The sequence below is a fragment of the Pelobates fuscus genome, chromosome 6 (assembly GCF_036172605.1).
Source record: "Pelobates fuscus isolate aPelFus1 chromosome 6, aPelFus1.pri, whole genome shotgun sequence".
NCBI classification, from domain to species: Eukaryota; Metazoa; Chordata; class Amphibia; order Anura; family Pelobatidae; genus Pelobates; species Pelobates fuscus.
Genome location: NC_086322.1, coordinates 294,923,816 through 294,943,827, shown reverse-complemented (window position 1 = coordinate 294,943,827; position 20,012 = coordinate 294,923,816). Strand labels below are relative to the sequence as shown.

At 44.3% G+C, this 20,012-nt stretch overlaps 1 protein-coding gene across 1 annotated transcript; it reads left to right on the top strand.

Annotated features, from left to right (window-relative positions):
* The first annotated feature begins 13,329 nt into the window (after window positions 1–13,329).
* On the top strand, window positions 13,330–18,115 carry CIMIP1 (ciliary microtubule inner protein 1). Its single transcript, XM_063425642.1, has 4 exons — window positions 13,330–13,430; window positions 14,810–14,891; window positions 16,950–17,051; window positions 17,731–18,115. The coding sequence occupies exons 1-4, from the start codon at window positions 13,363–13,365 to the stop codon at window positions 17,884–17,886; spliced, it is 408 nt and encodes a 135-aa protein (XP_063281712.1). The 5' UTR covers window positions 13,330–13,362; the 3' UTR covers window positions 17,887–18,115.
* The last annotated feature ends 1,897 nt before the right edge of the window (window positions 18,116–20,012 follow it).

Below are 20,012 nucleotides of genomic sequence, written 5' to 3'. Positions count from 1 at the left end.
TAACAGCCGTATGACCAAGTATCAAGCAATGTTGTGTGAAAACCCAAGAGTGCATTTAGAGACTGTAAACACCTTAAATCCAGCTACCCTTTTGCCGCAACCTACTGAAAGTCAACATGATTGTTTGGAAGTAATGGATGAAGTATTTTCAAGTAGACCAGATCTTCGTGATTTTCCCATCCAGAACCCCGATGTTCAATATTACACCGATGGCAGTAGTTATGTGAAAGAAGGGATCCGCTATGCAGGATATGCAGTGACAACAATAGACAAGGTGATAGAAGCTCGGCCACTGGCGAAAGGAACATCAGCACAAAAGGCAGAATTAATAGCACTAACACGAGCGTTACAATTGGCTGAAGGTTTAAGAGTAAATATCTATACGGACTCTAAGTATGCGTTTTTAACCACTCATGCCCACGGAGCTTTGTATAAAGAAAGAGGACTACTGAATTCAGAAGGCAAAGAAATCAAGTACGCAGCTGAAATCCTACAACTATTGGAAGCAGTGTGGGAGCCGAAAGAAGTCGGTATCATACATTGTCGAGCGCATCTGAGAGGAGATGGTGATGTAACCAAGGGAAATCGGATGGCAGATAGTGCAGCTAAGCGTGCTGCTGAATCAGGAAGACAGGAGTATGTGGGGCATATAGCTGCTCTTATACCAACTCCACTGTCCCAATGGACTCCAGTTTATACAGCTCAAGAAGAGGAGTGGTTAAAGACTGAACCGGGAAAGTATTTGGAGAACAAGTGGTATCAGCTAGAAGATGGAAGAATAGTCATACCAGCATCACTAGCGGTAGAAATTGTCCAAAATTATCACAACGGGACACATTCTGGGAGAGACAGTACTGAAGAATCTCTCAGGAAACATTTCTACATACCAAGATTGTCCAACTTGACTCAGGCCATTGTACGCAGATGTGTAACGTGTGCTAAGAATAATGCAAGACAAGGACCAGTAAAGCCACCAGGAGTCCAGTTTATGGGGGGACTCCCCATGTCCGATCTACAAATAGACTTTACAGTAATGCCTAAATCGGGTGGACATCGTTACCTGTTGGTAATTGTGTGCACCTATTCAGGCTGGGTAGAAGCATGTCCTACTCGTACAGAGAAAGCAGGAGAAGTTGTAAGATTCCTGCTACGAGAAATAATACCCCGATATGGACTACCCTGTTCTATAGGATCGGACAATGGTCCAGCTTTTGTTCATCAGTGCCTACAACAACTGACTCATATGCTTGGTATAAAGTGGAGGCTTCATACTGCATATAGACCCCAGAGTTCTGGTAAGGTAGAGAGAATGAATAGAACTATAAAGAACCAGTTGGCTAAAATGTGTCAGGAAACCCAACTTAAGTGGAACGTTCTCTTACCCATAGCTTTATTGCGAATCCGCAGTACCCCTACCAGAAGGATGGGCCTCTCTCCTTTTGAAATCATGTATGGGCGACCACCTCCCGTACTTGGTAACTTAAGGGGGGACTTGAGTCAGTTGGGAGAAGGAATTACCCGGCAGCAGGTTGTAGAGTTGGGTAAGACTATGGAGGAGGTACAGAAATGGGTACAAGATAGATTACCTGTGAATATTTATCCCCCTGTTCATAGTTATCATCCAGGAGACCAAGTGTGGATTAAAGAGTGGAATAATGTACCGTTAGGGCCCAAGTGGAGAGGTCCTTATGTTGTTCTTTTGTCTACCCCTACAGCGATAAAAGTAGCCGAAGTAACTCCGTGGATACATCACTCCAGGGTTAAACCAGCAGCAGTCGATTCTTGGCAAATTACAGCAGATCCAGAGAATCCCTGCAAGATCCGGTTGAAACGCACTACTCAGTCGGAGTAACGAGGAATTATTGTGGATTACAAATTTTATTGTTACAGGTGTGAGTGAGAAGGCCATAATAAAGCCTGTCCGCTTACCAACACATAGTGTATAAGCCAGGAAAGTCTCGAAGGGACACCTGTGAAGACGAGCAGAACTCCATTCCCTGCAGCCCTCACATCCTGGAAGCTGAGGTTCCATCGCACGGACGAAGACTGAGGATGACGGCGAAAGATGTGCTTTTGATTGTGTTTATTTATATGTGTTTTTATATTCAGGAAGGTAGAGGTACCGACACTCCTAGCTGTGAGGTATGCATTAAGACTACGAGAACAGGTAACCATATTTCCCAAACCCTAATTTGGCATTCACAATACGAATGTAAAGGAGAGGTATCAAGATGTAGATACCTAAATATAGACTATAGTGTGTGCCATTTAGGAGTAGGAGAACCTAAGTGCTTCAGTCCAGAGTATCAACCTCGTACAATTTGGTTGACTCTCAGGAATGGAGATCCTCAGGGGACCCTAATTAATAAGACGGTGTTAGAATCCGTACATTCTTCGGGTGTTCTGCTATTTGATGCATGTAAGGCGATATCAAGTGGTAGAAAACCGTGGAATGTATGTGGGGATCTTAGATGGGAGAGGACGTATGGGTCTAATGATAAATATATTTGTCCCAGTAGTAAAAATAAATATGTGAGTCCTAGATGCCCAAATAAAGACTATAACTTTTGTCCATATTGGTCTTGTGTGGGGTGGGCGACTTGGGGACAGACAGTAGATAAAGACATGATAGTGACTAAGTTGCCGACTAGCCCTTATTGTAAGTCTATGGAATGCAACCCAGTCCATATACTTATTAATAACCCCGACAAGTTCCTAGATAAGTATGGAAATTTATTTGGGTTTCAGATATACGGGACGGGTTTAGATCCTGGGACATTATTGTTTATAGGAATAGAGACTGATACGGTATCCTCCCAGACTCATCAAGTATACCATTCCTTTTATGAAGAGATGAGTATAGATAATAAGATCCCCCATAACGCTAAAAACCTGTTCATTGACCTAGCTGAAAGTATTGCCGGTAGTCTTAATGTTACCAACTGCTATGTGTGTGGAGGTACTAACATGGGAGACCAATGGCCTTGGGAAGCAAAGGAGGTAATGTCCGGTTCTGAGGCAGTTGACCAACTAATATCTACACAAGCCGATTATCATTTGAGTGTTAGAGGTAAATCTGAGTGGAGATTAAAGACCTCCATCATAGGTTATGTTTGCATAGCAAGGAAAGGAATAATGTATAATACTTCTGTAGGAGAATTAACTTGTCTAGGGCAAAAAGCTTATGATGATGATACTAAAAATACAACTTGGTGGTCGGCTTCAAATGTCTCAGAACCATCTAACCCGTTTGCTAGATATGCCAGTTTAAAGGATGTGTGGTTTGATTTATCCATCACATCTACCTGGAGAGCCCCAGCAAATTTGTACTGGATCTGTGGTAAGAAAGCCTATTCGGAGTTGCCACAGGACTGGGAAGGGGCATGTGTGTTGGGTATGCTCAAACCATCCTTCTTCTTGTTACCGATTGAAACAGGTGAGACTTTAGGTGTTAAAGTGTATGATGTGAATCATAGGAAGAAAAGGGGACCCTTAGAGATAGGCACCTGGGAAGATAATGAATGGCCTCCCCAGCGTATCATAGATTATTATGGGCCAGCCACGTGGGCAGAAGATGGTACCTTTGGTTATAGAACCCCAATTTATATGCTCAACCGTATTATAAGATTACAGGCGGTGGTTGAGATTATTACTAATGAGACCTCACAAGCACTCAATCTTCTAGCGAAGCATAATACCAGGATGAGGACAGCAGTGTACCAAAATAGATTAGCCTTGGATTACCTTTTGGCAGTAGAGGGAGGTGTATGTGGGAAGTTTAACCTGAGCAATTGCTGTCTTCAAATAGATGACGAAGGGCAAGCAATAGCTGAGCTTACTAGCCATATGGTTAAACTAGTGCATGTGCCTACTCAGGTATGGAAAGGGTACAATCCAAGTAGTTGGTTTGGTAGCTGGTATGAGTGGTTTGGAGGGCTTAAGGCAGTGGTAGGTGGAGTCCTACTGATTTTACTGTTGTGTCTACTCCTACCGTGTCTTATACCCTTAGTAGTTAGGTCTGTGCAAAGCCTGATAGGAAGTATAGCAGAGAGGAAGGCTGCTGCACAGATAATGGCGATATATAAGTATAAGGCTCTAGATCAAGGAGAACCAATGCAGGAAGATGAGTGTTAAAAGATTCACATCATAAGATAAGTCTGGTCTGGTTCATGGTAACCTGAGGTATATGCAAACCAAGGTTAAGTGATGCCTCAAGTAATTGTGAAATATCAGAGGCATCAAAGGGGGGAATGTGATGTAATTCCAGTAAAATACAAGTTTAGCAGGCTAAGATTGCCACAAGGCATATGTATGTATATGTGTTTGTAGTATCAGTTAGTTAATTACACGTAGCTAAGATACTGTTATCACTGTACTGACCAGGTGCAGGAATGTAAGAACTGGAATTACGCGTCCCTCTCCTTTGTATCAGATGAGCCACGTGGTTAGACCGGATGGATGAGTTTAGACTCTATTTATTAAATAGGTTAAGGGTATGTGTGGGTGTAGTTAATTGTGGGAGGAGCTACAGTGCTATATAAGGAATGTACTCTATGTATTCAGTACTCAGACTTTGCTGTATTTTGGTGACGCTAGTCCCTCTGAGTCCCGATCGGTGATCCAATAAAGAATCTCTTCCTTCCTGAAGAAACCTGTGTCCATCTCTCTGTGCTTGGCTTCCGTCAGTTTCTCCGGTATCACTATCAGAATCTTTACATGGGGATGGGGAGGTATTTTAGGATGCAGGATGACACAGCATGGCAGGTTCCCCCCTCTCCCCCCTCCTCCCCCCCACAACACTTAGAAACCACACAGCACAGGCTGCAATACACACACAACACTCAAAACTCCCCACACACACACACACAGAACACTCAGCCACACTCAAACTCCTCCCCCCCCCCACACAACACTCCGCCGTACTCAAACTCTCCTTCACACACACACACACACAACAGTCAGCCACACTCAAACTCCCCTCCACACACACACAACATTTAGCCACACTCAAACTCCCACTACACACACAACTACTGCTTTCATATGGAGACTGACTGAGTCAGCACATAGAATCCAGGTGACCTTGTACTCAGGACATACGGAACCTAGAAATGTCACGTCACTCTGACCTGCAGCCCCAGGGAGAAAAACGCAGCTTAGCAGAGGGGGCCCTGACAGGGCTTGGAGGCGGACAATTAAATGGAGCCTGATAGTGATTGGGTGAGTATGGGTTAAGGGATGGGCTGATATAAATGTCAGCCATTTTAGAAAACTCATTACTAATTGACTTACCAGGCTGAGTTGGTGTTTTCATTGATTGGGCCTAGTAAGTTTGTTTTTTCTCTTTCAGGATGGCTGAGCGGTTTCTGGAGGAGCTAATGACTGGGATCCAGGCAGCAGAACGGGACAGAGGGACGGCGGGGCTGTGGGAGAGACTCGGAGTGGTCCTGGAGGCAGCGGAGGAAGATGGCAGCGGGGGTCGGCGTCCGGCGCAGAATCGGAGGCCGCTGCAACGCTTGAGCCTGGGTCCCGCGGATGTGGATGGTGCCGTGTGGTGAACTGGTACCTCAGCCAATCACGCTTCCTAGTACCACCGAGTGCTATAAGCACTGCACCGGACACCATAAGCACCGTAGTCCCATTAGCCGCCACAGCTTTGCTAGGATCTCGCTGTCCCTTCCCACCCTGGACCAACACCTGGATCCAGCTCCCAGTGGGAAGACCTCTCCTCCAAGAGAGTATCGCTGTATAGCAAGCGATTATAGAAAGTATAGCTTCCCCCCCACAGACATTAGTCGAGACTGAATGCTGGGAGTGAACTGGTTTATTGGAGGGCCTTTTATGCTAAAGCCCCTGCAAGGGGTTTTCCAATACAAGAATACAGGGAAATCCCATGATCCTTTTTGCCTGAGAGATAATTATGTGAGAAGCAAACATATAATTAAACACCCCAAAAGTACCCCCCAAATCCATAAGACCCCACATTTTGGAGAGCCCCAATCTGGGTGACCAACATATCCAATAATCACCCAGATCAGTTCAGTGGTTTGGTTTTTCCATGGAAGTCAATTATTTGACCGACTGCACACATGTTCCATGAAATCAGTGCTAATGTTCGGTCTCTTTCGGGAGTATAAAAGTGCATGAAATACCAAACTGAATCCATAGTTAACATGTGTAGCTTGTTCACCTTGTTCGTGGGAATGATTCCCCTGAACAGTGCCCTTCTAAGTTGTATAGAACAGAACGCAGGCAATGATGGCAGGCAATGATGGAAGTACAGCGGTGTTCGGGAGTTTCAGTGTCCGATTTCTGTTCCATGAACTAGCAGCTGCGACCCCTGTATGTACTGAGGAAGGCTAAGGGGGTAACGGGTCTGCTTAGGTAACAGAAGAGCAAGAGTAGGCCTGACCGCCGAACAAACCAGAGCTCCGTGCGAGAACCGGCAAAACAAACGGCACTTACCTACAAATATCCCACCGGACTTCTCAAACGAAACGGCAGTGTAGCGGTGAGACCTCGAGGCACAGACAGCCGGATCGCCGTACTCGGAGAGGCGACCTGACGCAGAGATAGGGTTGCGGCCTACCAAAGGGTGCAGGCGCGGGAGAGGCGGCCGACCTCCCCGCCCGCGGCTCAGCGGATAACGCTGCAATCCCCAGGACCCCGATCTCCCCCCCCCCCTGGCCGGTGAGGGACATCCCGGCAAACTCAATCAAGCGACTGAACCAAGCACCCTAAAAAAGTGACACACGCGACTAGCAACCCCAAGAGGCGATTGAGGCCCAGCCAAAATGGCCGCCCAGCAAGGACAAAGAAAGGGGAAAAAGGTCAGCCATAACCCATCCCACCCCCTGAGAGCCCTAGATCAGCTCTGCCTGAATTTCTGCACGATACTGTTGGATAGGGGGGTGACCTACCAGCGAGCAGCACGACTTGTGGCCTCGTGGATTAGGCCAACCACCCGCCGACGCCACTATGGGCACCCATATCTGGCCTTTCAGGTGGCCGCGCAGACATCAAACGCCGGCATGGCAGGCCGCGAGGCCACACAAACTAGGGGCACATACCCGCCTCCGCCCACACTAGAGCGTGACAACCAGGCAGGCCGCCCTAAGATCCAGCAACAATTCCCCCAACAGCAAGACCCCACTCCTCCTCAGGGCACTACTAAGACCCACGCTTATGAATCCAAGACTGTATGCCTTCCCGGGCAGAGAGCAACCGGGCACTACACCCAAAGGTGCTGGCCACACAGGCGGAGAGCGGCAAACCGACGACACACTTTGACGACCAAGACTCACCGCACCATCCCGAAAGGGACGACCCTGGACCAGAATGGACCCCAGGCTCGTGGCAGGAGGGCACCAGCTCTCACAAAGATCCGGGGCAAGAGAGGAGACCCGACACCTAGACACCACGCACCCTCGCTGCTGGGTTGGAAATCCGACACACACCCCAAGCTTGGCGCCCACCATGTCTACGGCAGGGTAACAGCAACTCCAGTACACATCAAGATTCGGGGATCGGCACAGCCTCACACCACCAAATCTGTTCGGCTCCAATGCCCCCCGCGACACCCCATCGAGACCGTTTGGCCACAGCATGATGCCGAGAGGCTTCTTACTGCCGTGCGACGGGCCTCAAGGACTGGCGTAGGCTGAGGGCCTAAGGCGGACTAGCTACATGTGTCCCATACCTAACTGTCACTTCGCAGGGATACTTGTTGCTCCTACCTACAAGGTGGCCAGGTGCACCACTGGACTGCCGAGGACTCAGTTTCCCCTTCTTTTTCTTTTTGCTTTTGCCACCTGCATCGCTCATTGAGGAGCTACTTACCTCGGCAAAGTGAAACTCATATAAGGGAGACTACTATAAGCACTAATCTGTGCTCCTCAGGACTTTTGTGACTACATTTGTTCCCAGCGGTTTTACCTTAAATAATGAGTCTCAGCATGTCGTTTATTACACAAGTTATTATTATTACACATTAGCAAGTTTCGGCAATGTCGTTTATTACACAATGTCTCATGACCTACAATCTCACAGTACACCATACCTAAGCGATATTTTGCACCTAGCACTGTAATGTCACAGAATACTGCCATCCCACGCAACAAGTTACCACACCATACCCACATTAACGGGAATGGCCTAGCAGCCTTAAGCAACCAACATCACTATGTTATTCCAGTCTATGTTACTCTATATAACCTTACTCGTTCGAACCAACTGTTCAGATAAGCTCGTAAAATATCAGTCTTGTGCGACCTTTAATATCATCTAAGGCCTAACTAACACAACCGCAAACGTATAACCGCCCACCTAAGCTGAGTTAGAATTATAAGCCTATGTCATGCCGCACTAACCTATGGTCGCGGTCCCTGGTTAATGCATGCCATTTTAGGCCACTTTTGTTTTTATATGTTTTTATATTTTCTGCCTTAACTAACCTTGCATCTCACTACTGATATACGGCGCAGGAACAAATATGTGACAAAGCGATATTAATGTATATAGAAAAAAATGCGCAACACCCTCCAATACCTAACTAATGTTAAACCACGAGTATAACCATTTGTCCGTGCCGTTGTGAAACTGTAAGCCAGATATGTATTTTCATAACCTAGATTAACGCGTTATTAATGATATTATAGGATGCGACACAAAATTGAATGTTAACGAAGCTTACTTTCTACCGTGTTTCTACTCAACTACCTTTAAACATAAAATTTGTGCTAGATATTGCATGTACCTCTCTGTTAAACTGTCTACTATGCGTTGGAGGAATGCCGTTGGGGTACCTCACAACCGATTGTTAATATCTTATGCACAGCAAAAATAAAGAATTTAAAAAAAAAAAAGAAGAGCAAGAGTAGTTAGTTGGCTAGTTAATACGGTTGGTTATCTGTTGGTAATATGTTGGTTGGTTTTGAGCTCGTTGGTAGCTCTGAACCCGGGTGGTGTAGGGGTTTCAAGGTATAACCGTGCCAGGATCGTGTGGAAAATGTTGGATCTTGTTTATGTTACATTTACGTGATTGTTATACTATGTTATGTTATATCATGGGTCATCGCCTTGTGATTTGATATGTGGGGAAGTGATAATGTTGGATGGCTGAGAGTTTGGGGGTGGGCAATGACTTTACAAGTTGTTCTTATTCATATGTTATTGTGATTATTATTATTATTATTATTGTTATATTAATATTAAAGCTGTGAGCATATTGACCCATACCTAAGAGTGTCTGTCTTTTACTGGGGGAGGGTTTGGTAAAAGGTAGTAGACAGCTCCTCCTGCCCATACGGCGACAATGCACCTGTCATGATAAAGATGACGCAGTGATACCAAATGTACAACGTCATGGAATCTATCTAACCTAATACTACTGGCACATGGAACCCAGCTTACCTAACACCCTTCACACAATGACCAACTACCATTAACACATAGAACCCACCTGATCTAACATGTTTGATATATAGAATACAAATGACTCACTACCTGTGGCACATGGACCTACCTGTCTATACTGCGGACACATGCAAGTGGAACCCCTTGATCTAACGTGCATGACAGACATTTGGAATACAAATTATCCACTACCAGCGACTCCAGCTTGTCTAGTAACCTAGCTTCATTAAATAACTAACAACTTGTGACTCCTGTAATCAACCTAATTGAATCATATTGACACGAGGGACACAAATGACCAAATACCGAAGACCTAACCAACCTGGTAGAACACAGAAAACAATTATGGCAAAATGTCAAGGCTATAGAGAACCAAGCTGACCTCGTGCCGGGCAAATAGGACTATAAGCTAGTCTTCCTAGTTCCTGTGAAGTAAAATAACCTATTAGCAGAGGGTAGATTTAAAGAACCAGTGGACAGTAGCACCTGGACTCCCACTATTGCGGTAATTATTCCTCTCGATACTTAAGCAAACTAGCAACAAGCAGCTATAGCTGTCACCGTTAGTGGAAATGGAAAATCATCTTGTAGGCAACAGAATGCGAGATACATTGTACCTTGTACAGCATCTCGAGGGAAATACATCTCAGCAAGTTGGCAAACATTGATTTACAGATAACTTAATTGCATATTAAATTACTGCAGCAAGCATGTTTCGCAAGGCATTTTACAAGGAATGGGATTTAACAATAACTAAAGGGATTTGGGCTTATTCTTGCAACGTTGCCGCTCAGGTCATTTATCAAAATGCCAGGTGCAAAGTGCACAGTAAAATCACGACATATAAAGCCGTGATTGTCTAGCACGACCTGACCCACCGAGATAATTGGGCTCAGTCTTCTACAATTGTGGCAAATTGCTGCAAATTATTTAACCTGTCAGCTACTGAGGGAGAGGCCACAGTCTAATAGTCTGTCCACCAGAAGATAATTGGTATTATTGGGAAAGTCGCGGCTTTCCAGCGGTGAGGTTTTACTGCGGACTTGGCACTGCTGACATAGCAAATAGATTGTTTATTTTGGGAAAATCAGCCACGGGCATATCAGGTCGTGTTTCAGGATAAGGTGGAGAGAATGGCATTGATACCACTATAAGCAATGCCAAGCAGCCTTGAGAGAGTTATAGTATAGTTTTAAGTTTGCAAATGGAAGACTCCAGTTCTGGGCACTCATCTGCTTCACAGCAACTACTTCTCTCAAATGCAACTACCAAATTTGTACGTGCCAACTTCGGGATATTTCCAAGGCAATTATGACTTTGCTCCACAGAAATTCCTCCTTCTCTTTTCATTCGTTCCTGCGTCTTTCCACGCCAAGTTCTCTCCACATCAGTTCCATCTTTTTTTTTATTCATTAATTCGTGCTTCTGTCCACAGCCATTCTATCCCCCAAAAATGCTACTTTTCCCTTAACCCCTTAAGGATACAACCTCTGGAATAAAAGGGAATCATGACGGAATATTTCCGTCATGTGTCCTTAACCCCTTACGGACACATGACATGTGTGACATGTCATGATTCCCTTTTATTCCAGAAGTTTGGTCCTTAAGGGGTTAAACTCCTGTTTGAAGGGGAATAGCCACTTCTCTGGAGATTGTACTATTGAGCAAAACATTGAAAATCACCTATAACTTAATATATTTTTTTCAAGTGATGCTCACATTTCTTTTACTTGTATCCCCACACTTTAGTTTTAGCTTAAGGATTTTGAATCTATTTTAGTAGCCATTCAAGATGTAACACTAGTTTTTCATAATCAACGTATGCCTTTATGTCCAGAAAACACTTATGCCTTGGCAACTTTGTTGAGAGTTTAAGCCATTTATTTTTTTTCATTTTAAAAAACTATTTTTCCCATTTAAAATTTAAGAAATATTAACACGATTCTGCGAGATTATTACCACTGGGTAAGAAGCAGGAGTCAATTAAATTGGACAATGAATAACCTTTCCTGAGTCCGTGCGAGACTCGACTGAATTAATTGCTGTCCTAATTAGTAATTGGAACACCAATAAGTTACAGCACCTGGGTGAAGGTGACAAGTTTTTTGTTTTTTTTCCTATTCACGATGGTTGACTGATTTTCAAGATGTTGAACAGTAATTACAATAGTTATCACTGCGTACACAAAAGCATAGCTATCACTGAATAAATAAAAAAAAAAGCCTTTGTACTGTCGGAACACATTTTTTTGTTTTGTTTTTGTACCAGAAACAAAATATTTTTAAAAAGTCGCTGTGTAGAATGGACATCAGCCTCCGCCAACCGATGAGAAACTCAATATTGCGTGGTTAACGCCAATCTGCTTTCTTATTGAGCGCTGCATTCAGCCATTTCTGTAGGGGCTTCTGTGTGCAACGCTATCATTATCGCAGACCGGCTATTACATATTTCTGCCTCTCATAACGACACAGAAAGTGCTTCAGCACGTAGGAGACAAAGGCTCGGCTGCTTGTCTGCATTTCGATTGAAAATAAGTATTGCCAACAAGAAAAGAACGGTTTGCTTATATTTCAGAGATTAACTGTTGCGCTGCTAGTACGATCTCTGCGGGACATCATACTTTCTCTATAACAAACTCCAAAATGTCTGATGCTGATGTTTTTGTTATAGCCCTTGTCTGGTTTTTGTTTGTTTTTGCTTTTTGTCTGTTGTGTTTGTTTTTTTTCCACAGCCTTTTTTCACATTTTGTTCTCGAAGGTATTCGTAGGAAAGATGCAACGTGTACAGAAAAGGGTTTACTCGCTAAACACCCAAATCTAGTGAAATTAAAACAGAATTGCAGCATTGAGTCTAAAGTAGCCATGCTTTTTTGCAGCTGAAAGGGGCAGTCTGAGCACCATAACTACTACATATATGGGTCCCATCCCATGATATTTCACAAACCGCTCTGAGCTCTCCCCAGCACAGAGAGCTCCATTCGCCACCAGCTGCGTGAATAAAGCAGAATTTGCACTTTAGACGTTAACAATATCAATTCTTTTTTTTGTGGATGGAACTGATAGCATGAGAGCAGCAGGCTGGCTAACCCATCCTTAGCACTCTCAGCCAGCACCATTGCAGAGCTGAGACTACACAATAATACATCCAGAAAGTTAGCAATGTTTAAGTCTGATATTTTCAGGGCCACCAATAGTTGAGCTTCAGGGCAAGCATACCTGGCTGCCTGTCAATCAAACAGGCCAGCACATTGAGGCTGTTGATGCGTATGTGCTACACTTTTTGAGGACAGTTATCTGGTGTCACCAAAAGTAGGACAGTAGGGAATAAAGCCAGAACGTCGGGACAGGACATGAAAATTGGGACTGTCCTGCCGAAGCTGGGATGTGGGAGACTTGTACTCCAGTCCCAATAGATCGCACACCTCTCAGTGTCAGGTGGTAATGTGTTTTCGTCTAAAAATGTGAAATTCACTTCATGCTGGGCTAATCACTGAACACTAAATGTTAGCAAATTAAATTCAATGCAAAACCAAGGCTAAAATAGTCCAACTGTGACTGTAGCGGAATGGGAAAATAGGTCTAAATAGTCAAACTCTCACTGGAGTTTATTATTTTTCCAGCCTCCGTTTAGGCATTAGGATTTAATTCTCATTGTACAGCGCGGCAGAATTTGATGGCGCTTTATAAATATTAAAATGAATGCTAATAAATCTGTGAATACTTAGAGTTTCATTAATAACACTGACAGTAAATAAATCTCTGGTTAAATTTCCTGGGTGACTTTTTGTAACATGTGTCTGTGGTCGACGTTAGGTCTCTGTTGTTTAGAACTCAGTTAAATGCCCTGCCTGAATGTCACTTGGGAGAACAGTGCCTGGGACTGGTTGCTAGGCAACATATAAACAGCTTGGCAGGAAGCAGTGTGTGTGCAGTGCATGGATTCACAGCTATGGCAGCCCCACCAAACAGCAAAGCCACTGGCAAGGAAAGCAGCTTTGTGGCCCAGGACAGAATCTGGTAAACTGCAGGACATTATTGCCATGTTTAGAGCCTCTGACGCAGGGATTGCGGATTGCTGGCTGAGGAGCATCAGAGTAGGAGTCCCAGGATTGACAATCAGAATAACAGCACAGCGTATTTATCAAAGGACGCTTATACTCTGGGGCTGCGTTGGATCAAATTAATACTGGGGGCTGCCCTCTGTTTTACAGAATACGTCACTAAAGTGTCAATTGTTGGGAAACTAAAGATTTTTTTAAGACTGAATTTAACATTTTAGAGCAAAATAGTCAAATTGAGAGAGGATGTAATTCTGCTATGGTTTCAGTTAATCTATTTTAGTGTAAAATGATAAATTCACTTTGGATTTCTGACAATTGACACTTTACATGTTATAACACTGGCTGCAGCGCTGTAGCATCAATAAAAGCCAGCTAACTTTAGAAATGCGTCTGGCGTACGCTGCGCTAAATGTGCCGCAATTTGTCATTTGTTTAATTAAACTAAGTCTAGGGGGGGCGCACTGTTAGGGGGATCTTAGGTTTAGGGGATGCCTCAGATTCAGGGGGGTTCAGGGTTATCTGCTTTCAAGATACTGTGGTCTGCAGCTTGTATCAATAACCCTATAGCTTTCATTACACTGTAGGCAAGTGTGTATTCAGGACTCCCCATCAAGTATGCTGGGACGTGTCTGTTCTAACTAATGGGGTCCCAGTAAAAATACACGTTGTAACACAGCCGTTAGTGATCTAACCTATACATTTTGCTAGCCAAATAGCCATCAAATGTGTAGATTAAACATTGATTAACAGAGTGATTACAGCAGCAAACAGCCCTGATGGGGATATTGTCACTTGGCGTGCGGTGGTCCAGTGGTGTAAGGAAGGAAAGATATATTTATCAGATGCTGTTCCCCAAAGGCGACACCATCTTGTTTCCTCAGCTCCTGGCACTTGATCCGGCAGGAGCCCACATCGGTACTGTACTCTCGCGCATGCACAAGAGCACAGCACTAATGTCAATGGAGGATTTCGCAAGACTGCGGGAGCCTCCATAGATATTGTCTTGCGATGAGCAAGACGATGCTATATTCCCATATCCATTACTAGTGACAGCGGGGGGAAGTGACAAAACTTGACAGAGTTTTGACAAACGGAAGGAAAATACTTCAAGCAAAGAGGTCCCTGCTTTGCCTTACGTATTTTAGGAGAATCAATAAGATCAAATAGGAAGACAGGATTAGGAATGAGGAAGAGAAAAGGAACAAATTAAATCAAGGTACGTTTAGGGTGATAGAGCTGCTGTGTTTTTAGTTTGGATTCTGTGACCTAACATTTGAAATTCATTTTGTTTGTCTGAATTTTCAAGTGACATAAACAAATCTATATTATTTTTAGGAAAGCCCAAGTCGAGACTGAAGCAGAAACCGCTAAAAGCTGGCCTGAAAGATGGGGATTCCTAACGACATCGTATAATGAGGTATTTACACAGACATTATTATATTCATTATTTTTCACTTTAGTGTGAATTCTCGGGAGTTTGAAGTGAATTAAAAATTTCGGCTAAAATATCCCAATTAGAAAAAGATTCTACAAATTCAGTCGTTATTATTTTCATTTATATGTTTTCAATTCAGCTGTTTTGGCATAAAATTTTAAATTCAGTTTGAGTTTCTGAACATTCATATTTTAGTGAATAACTCTGTATCTCTATATTGTTTGTAACGATGTGGGTGCAGGTTTTACGTTAAAGGAAAACTACAATATTATACAAAACATGTTGTTCTAACACTATAGTGCTGGAGAGGCTGTTTAAGTGTCCGGCCCTCTCAGATTGTAGTGAAAAGGTAGTTAGGTTAACTTTTCCCTTTCACCGAGCCAGTCTTGCTGCGGCTGGGCCCACCTCAATGGCTGAGATAATCTTGATGATCTCAGCCAATCCAATGCTTTCCCACACAAAAGCTTTGGGAGGCTATTGAGAAAAAAGCTACACTGCGCCAATCAGAATCTCTGCATGTAAATGCAATGAATCAGTGTGTCCCTGTGGGGAACGTTCAGCGTCTTCAAGAGTTAGGAAGCACCTCTAGGAGCCGTCTTAATGATACTCAGCAGCAATGTAAGCATTTACATTTAAAAGCCTACAGGGACAGGCTGTAGACACCAGAACCACTACATTAAGATGCAATGGTATTGGTGGCTTTAGGGTCCCTTTACCAGGGGCGTATTAGCCGCAAGGCAAACAAGGCATTTGCCTTGGGCGGCATTTTCCAAAAAAAGCCGCCCCCAAATGCCCAAGGCAAATGTCTTGTTAGCCTTGCGGCTAACAGACATGCCGGCGGGCTGCTGGGCGGGCTGGTGGGCGGCCGGCGAGGGAGCACTTCCCCTGAGCTGTCTGCTCAGCTCCCTCGCACGCCGCAGACTGAGGCTGGGAGCCGGAATATGACGTCATATTCCGGCTCCCAGCCTCACTCTGAGGCGCGCGAGGGAGCTGAGCAGACAGCTCAGGGGAAGTGCTCCCTCGCCAGCCGCCCGCCAGGCACTGCCGCCCGATCGCCCAGCAGCCACTGGACCACCAGGGAGGAAGAGACACCCCCCCCCCCAGCATTCCCAAAGGTAAGGAGGCTGGGGGGTGGGGGGGTTAAATTAAAAAAAAATGTGTTAAAAAAAAATGTGTTAATGTGGGTGGGTGAGTGTGTGTCTGTTAGTGTGTGTGTGTCTGTTAGTGTGTGTGTCAGTGTGTGTGTCTGTATGTTAGTGTGTCTGTTAGTGTTTCTGTCTGTGTCTGTTAGTGTGTGTGTCTGTTAGTGTGTGTGTCTGTGTCTGTTAGTGTTTGTGTCTGTTAGTGTTTGTGTCTGTTAGTGTGTGTGTGTGTGTCTGACTGTGTGTGTCTGTTAGTGTGTGTGTCTGTGTCTGTTAGTGTTTGTGTCTGTTAGTGTGTGTGTCTGTTAGTGTGTGTGTGTGTGTGTGTCTGACTGTGTGTGTCTGTTAGTGTGTGTTTGCCTGTGAGTGTGTGTGTATGTTAGTGAGTGTGTGTGTCTGCTAGTTTGTGTCTGCTAGTGAGTGAGTGTGTGTCTCTTAGTGTGTGTCTCTTAGTGAGTGTGTTTGTCTGTTACTGAGTATGAGTGTGTCTGTTAGTGTGTGTGTGTTTCTGTTAGCGAGTGTGTGTTTCTGTTAGCGAGTGTATGCGTATCTGTCAGTGAATGTGTGTGTATTTAGAATGCGGGGCGGGGGGAAAGGTTGGGTGGGAGTGGCGCGGGGAGAGGGGGGTGCCTGAGTTTTGTCCTGCCTAGGGCAGCACAAAACCAGGATACACCACTGCCCTTTACCGTTGTAACATTGACAGGTTATATGGCTTTATAGTTTTGTCATCTGTGATATTAAAATGCCATAATTCCCTAAATACTTTCAAGATTCCTGTGCCCCTCAAATATTTAATGGTGGTAGGAAAATTCTTAAACTTTAGACATTATGTTTGAATATTTTGTAATCTGCAGAGGCAGAGAGTCATTTGATAGAGATAATATTCTTCTTATTTTAGCTGGTTGATAACGAAGAAGCAGTCACGAAAGAAAAAGGTCGGCTGAAAACACCAGAGCATTTGCGCGTTCGTCCTGTGACTCCATTGGAAACATATATCAAGGTTGGGGGATTGTGCAAATGCACTGATCTCTAGTGTCAATGTGACAGGAAGCAGGGGGGCAACTAATCTATTGTAATCGGCTCCCCATGGCAAGAAGCAGAGGATATAGCTGGCCCATTGTGGCATTAGACATATCTATCCACCTATGCAAGCCTTGGAGTGCCGGGACGTTCTTTGGTGACTATTAACTATGTCTTGAGCCTCTTTCCTGCTCCCTCTGGCACTCTCTATCACAGATAGCGGACACTAGGCAGTAACTCAGGACGGCTATATGGGATGTGTGATAGTTCATTCATCTGGTCCTCCCTCCAGGTAGTTACATCAACCCCATATCTGCACTCTTTCATGGCTACATTGAGTGGTCACTGGGCTGTAAACAGTAATTTGAGATATTTGTTATGACTGCGACTTTGTGCTCGAGGACAGCGCTCTCATTCTTAATATTATTGTTATTCATAAAGCACCAACATATTTAGCAGCGCTGTACAATAGGCTAACATAGAAATAAACAGTTGCAGCAAGACAAGTTGGATGCATAGTAACGAAGGTGGTGAGGCCCCTGCTCAAACAAGCTTACGGTCTACGGGGCTACGTGTGCCTGCATTGTATCTACAATTTATTGTCTCCACTAAATGCTAGCACCTAATTACACTATTTATCTCATCTCGCCAACATCCAGGTGGGTCCATCACCAGTTGTTCCTCAGACTACGCAAGGATTAATTGGTTGGAGGTCTACCATCGCTGACTTACAGCTTGAATGCTACGGCAGATCCAGATTCGTCAAGGGCGACTTCTGCAAGCGAATGAATTGGCCCCCCGAGGGTGTCAGCTAAGCCTTTGCCTTTCTCCCATTCCCCTTCCTATTTCACCCTAGGTAACATCGAATGATGAGTAAAAGCTTTCCCGAGCAGCAATAATCAGAGCTGGCGTAAATGGCAATTTTTGCATATTTTCTCTCTGTAGCAAGCCGGGAAAAAACAAATTGAAGAGTATCTGTAAATGTTAAAAAATATGCGTGGCAATAAGCACTCACTACAAACACACTACCATAAAAAAAACTGATTTACTGTCTTCCTTGCCTGAAGCCTGTTATTTCGCAATATTTACATTATCGCTTTAAAGGTTACTAAAACCGTGCTTTGATTGAAGTGACGTGTCAGGCGTGTAGTTTAACACAGGAATTATAAATACGTTTCCCCAGTATTAATACTACCAGCTTTGCTCGCAAAGAAAACCCTTAAAATTGTTTATTGTTTTTTAAATTGTTTAGCTTTTTGGGGGGTTTACGTCACCCACTGCAGTAAACGGTTTGTACACAGACGCACTGTGTCACCTACTTAACCGTAGTCCATTCTTTGTGTTTTTTAATATAAACAGGGATCAAAATTTCAAGTCCTACACTACGAGACAGGCCTCAAAGTTTCTTTTGGTTAAAAGCCTTGTGGGTCTGTGGCACACCCATTGCGGCGAATTAGCGAGGGAAAAATGTTGAGCCCTGATATAAATACAACCTCTCGAGTTATACCAAAGCAGATACCTCTTTTTTTTTTTTTATAAATTCTTTATTTTGAAAGATTTTGTTGTTTGGGGTTGGGGTACAGAAAAGAAAACTTGGGGATGCATAATTGGTACCTGTTTCACAGAGCAGGTATGTTTTAACATGACAATTTATCAAGCTTAACAGTTTTACATGTCTGTAACAGTTTGTTTCATACATTATTTGCAGTGGTCGTTCTTGTTGTTCAAAATACAATACAATTGTTTATAGAGTTAGTTTTTGGGCGTTTGTTCATTGGCCCAGTGTTACAGATGTGTTTCGTATCATCTTTTCCTTGTCTAATGGTTGGGGTGGGGTACAAAAAGAAAAGAAGAAGGGGGGGGGATTGGATATCCTAATATTTTGTCCTTTTGTCTTTGCTCTGATGTCGTATCCTCTTACTGATTTGTGGGTCGGGTTTGTCTGGCATCTGGTGTGTGTGTGAGTTTATGGGGGATTAGCTTAGGCAATTCGGTTGTAGCACTTCTCTGTAGTGTCTGTGGGTTTTGGAGGGATTGGGTTGGGGGGTGTGAGTCTGATGTTTGCTTGTCGTTGCGTCTGTGGTGGGTTTTTGTAGCCTTTTGGAAGGTTGTGCGTGTAGTCGTATGTGGTGACGGTTGATCGTGTGTGTGGGTGTTGGTTCTTGTTGGAGTTTCGTTTCGAGGTGTTTTGAGGTGTCATTGTGTGTCCTGTGGGATGGGTCTGTTTGTGTTGATCTCCCCTGGTTAGTGGGAGGGTGTTTGTTGTGTAGTGGTCCTCCTCGTGAGTCCACTTTCTCTTCCTTTCTTATGTGTGGGCTCGGTGTGAGTGCGCCCTTGGTTAATGTCTTTGCGGTTTCGGGTGTAGGTCTTTATCAATTAAGCGCTCTCCGTAGAGGGGTTTTGTGGGTTTTGTGAGTGGTGGGTTGGGTTGTGTTTTGAAGGTGGTGGTGGGTGTGTGTGTTTCGCCAGCGGGTGGGGATTGTTCCCTTCTTATTTCTTATGGCAGGGTTGGGAATTCATAGAACCAGGGGTCCCAGATCTTGTTGTGGTGTTTTGTGGTGTCATGGATTAAAGCGGACATTTCGTCCATTTTTATAGTGTCTTTGATTTTCCGCTTAATTGTGTCCATTGTTGGGGTATCTGGGCTACCCCATTTTTCTGCGATTGCTCTTCTGGTGGCCAGAGCTATTTTGGCGATGAGTTTGTTTTGGGCCCGTGGTGTGTCTGCCAGGGGTTTGGACAGGAGCCATATCCATGGGTCCAGCGGGATGTTAGTGTGCAAGATCTGTGAAACCATAGTAGCAATTTGGTGCCATAGTTGCGCTGTGTGGGGGCATTCCCACCACATGTGAAGGTATGTTCCCTTCTGTCCGCAGCCCTTCCAGCATGAGTCGTTGTCTGACCTGCCCATCTGCTTGAGTCTTAAGGGGGTGAGGTACCA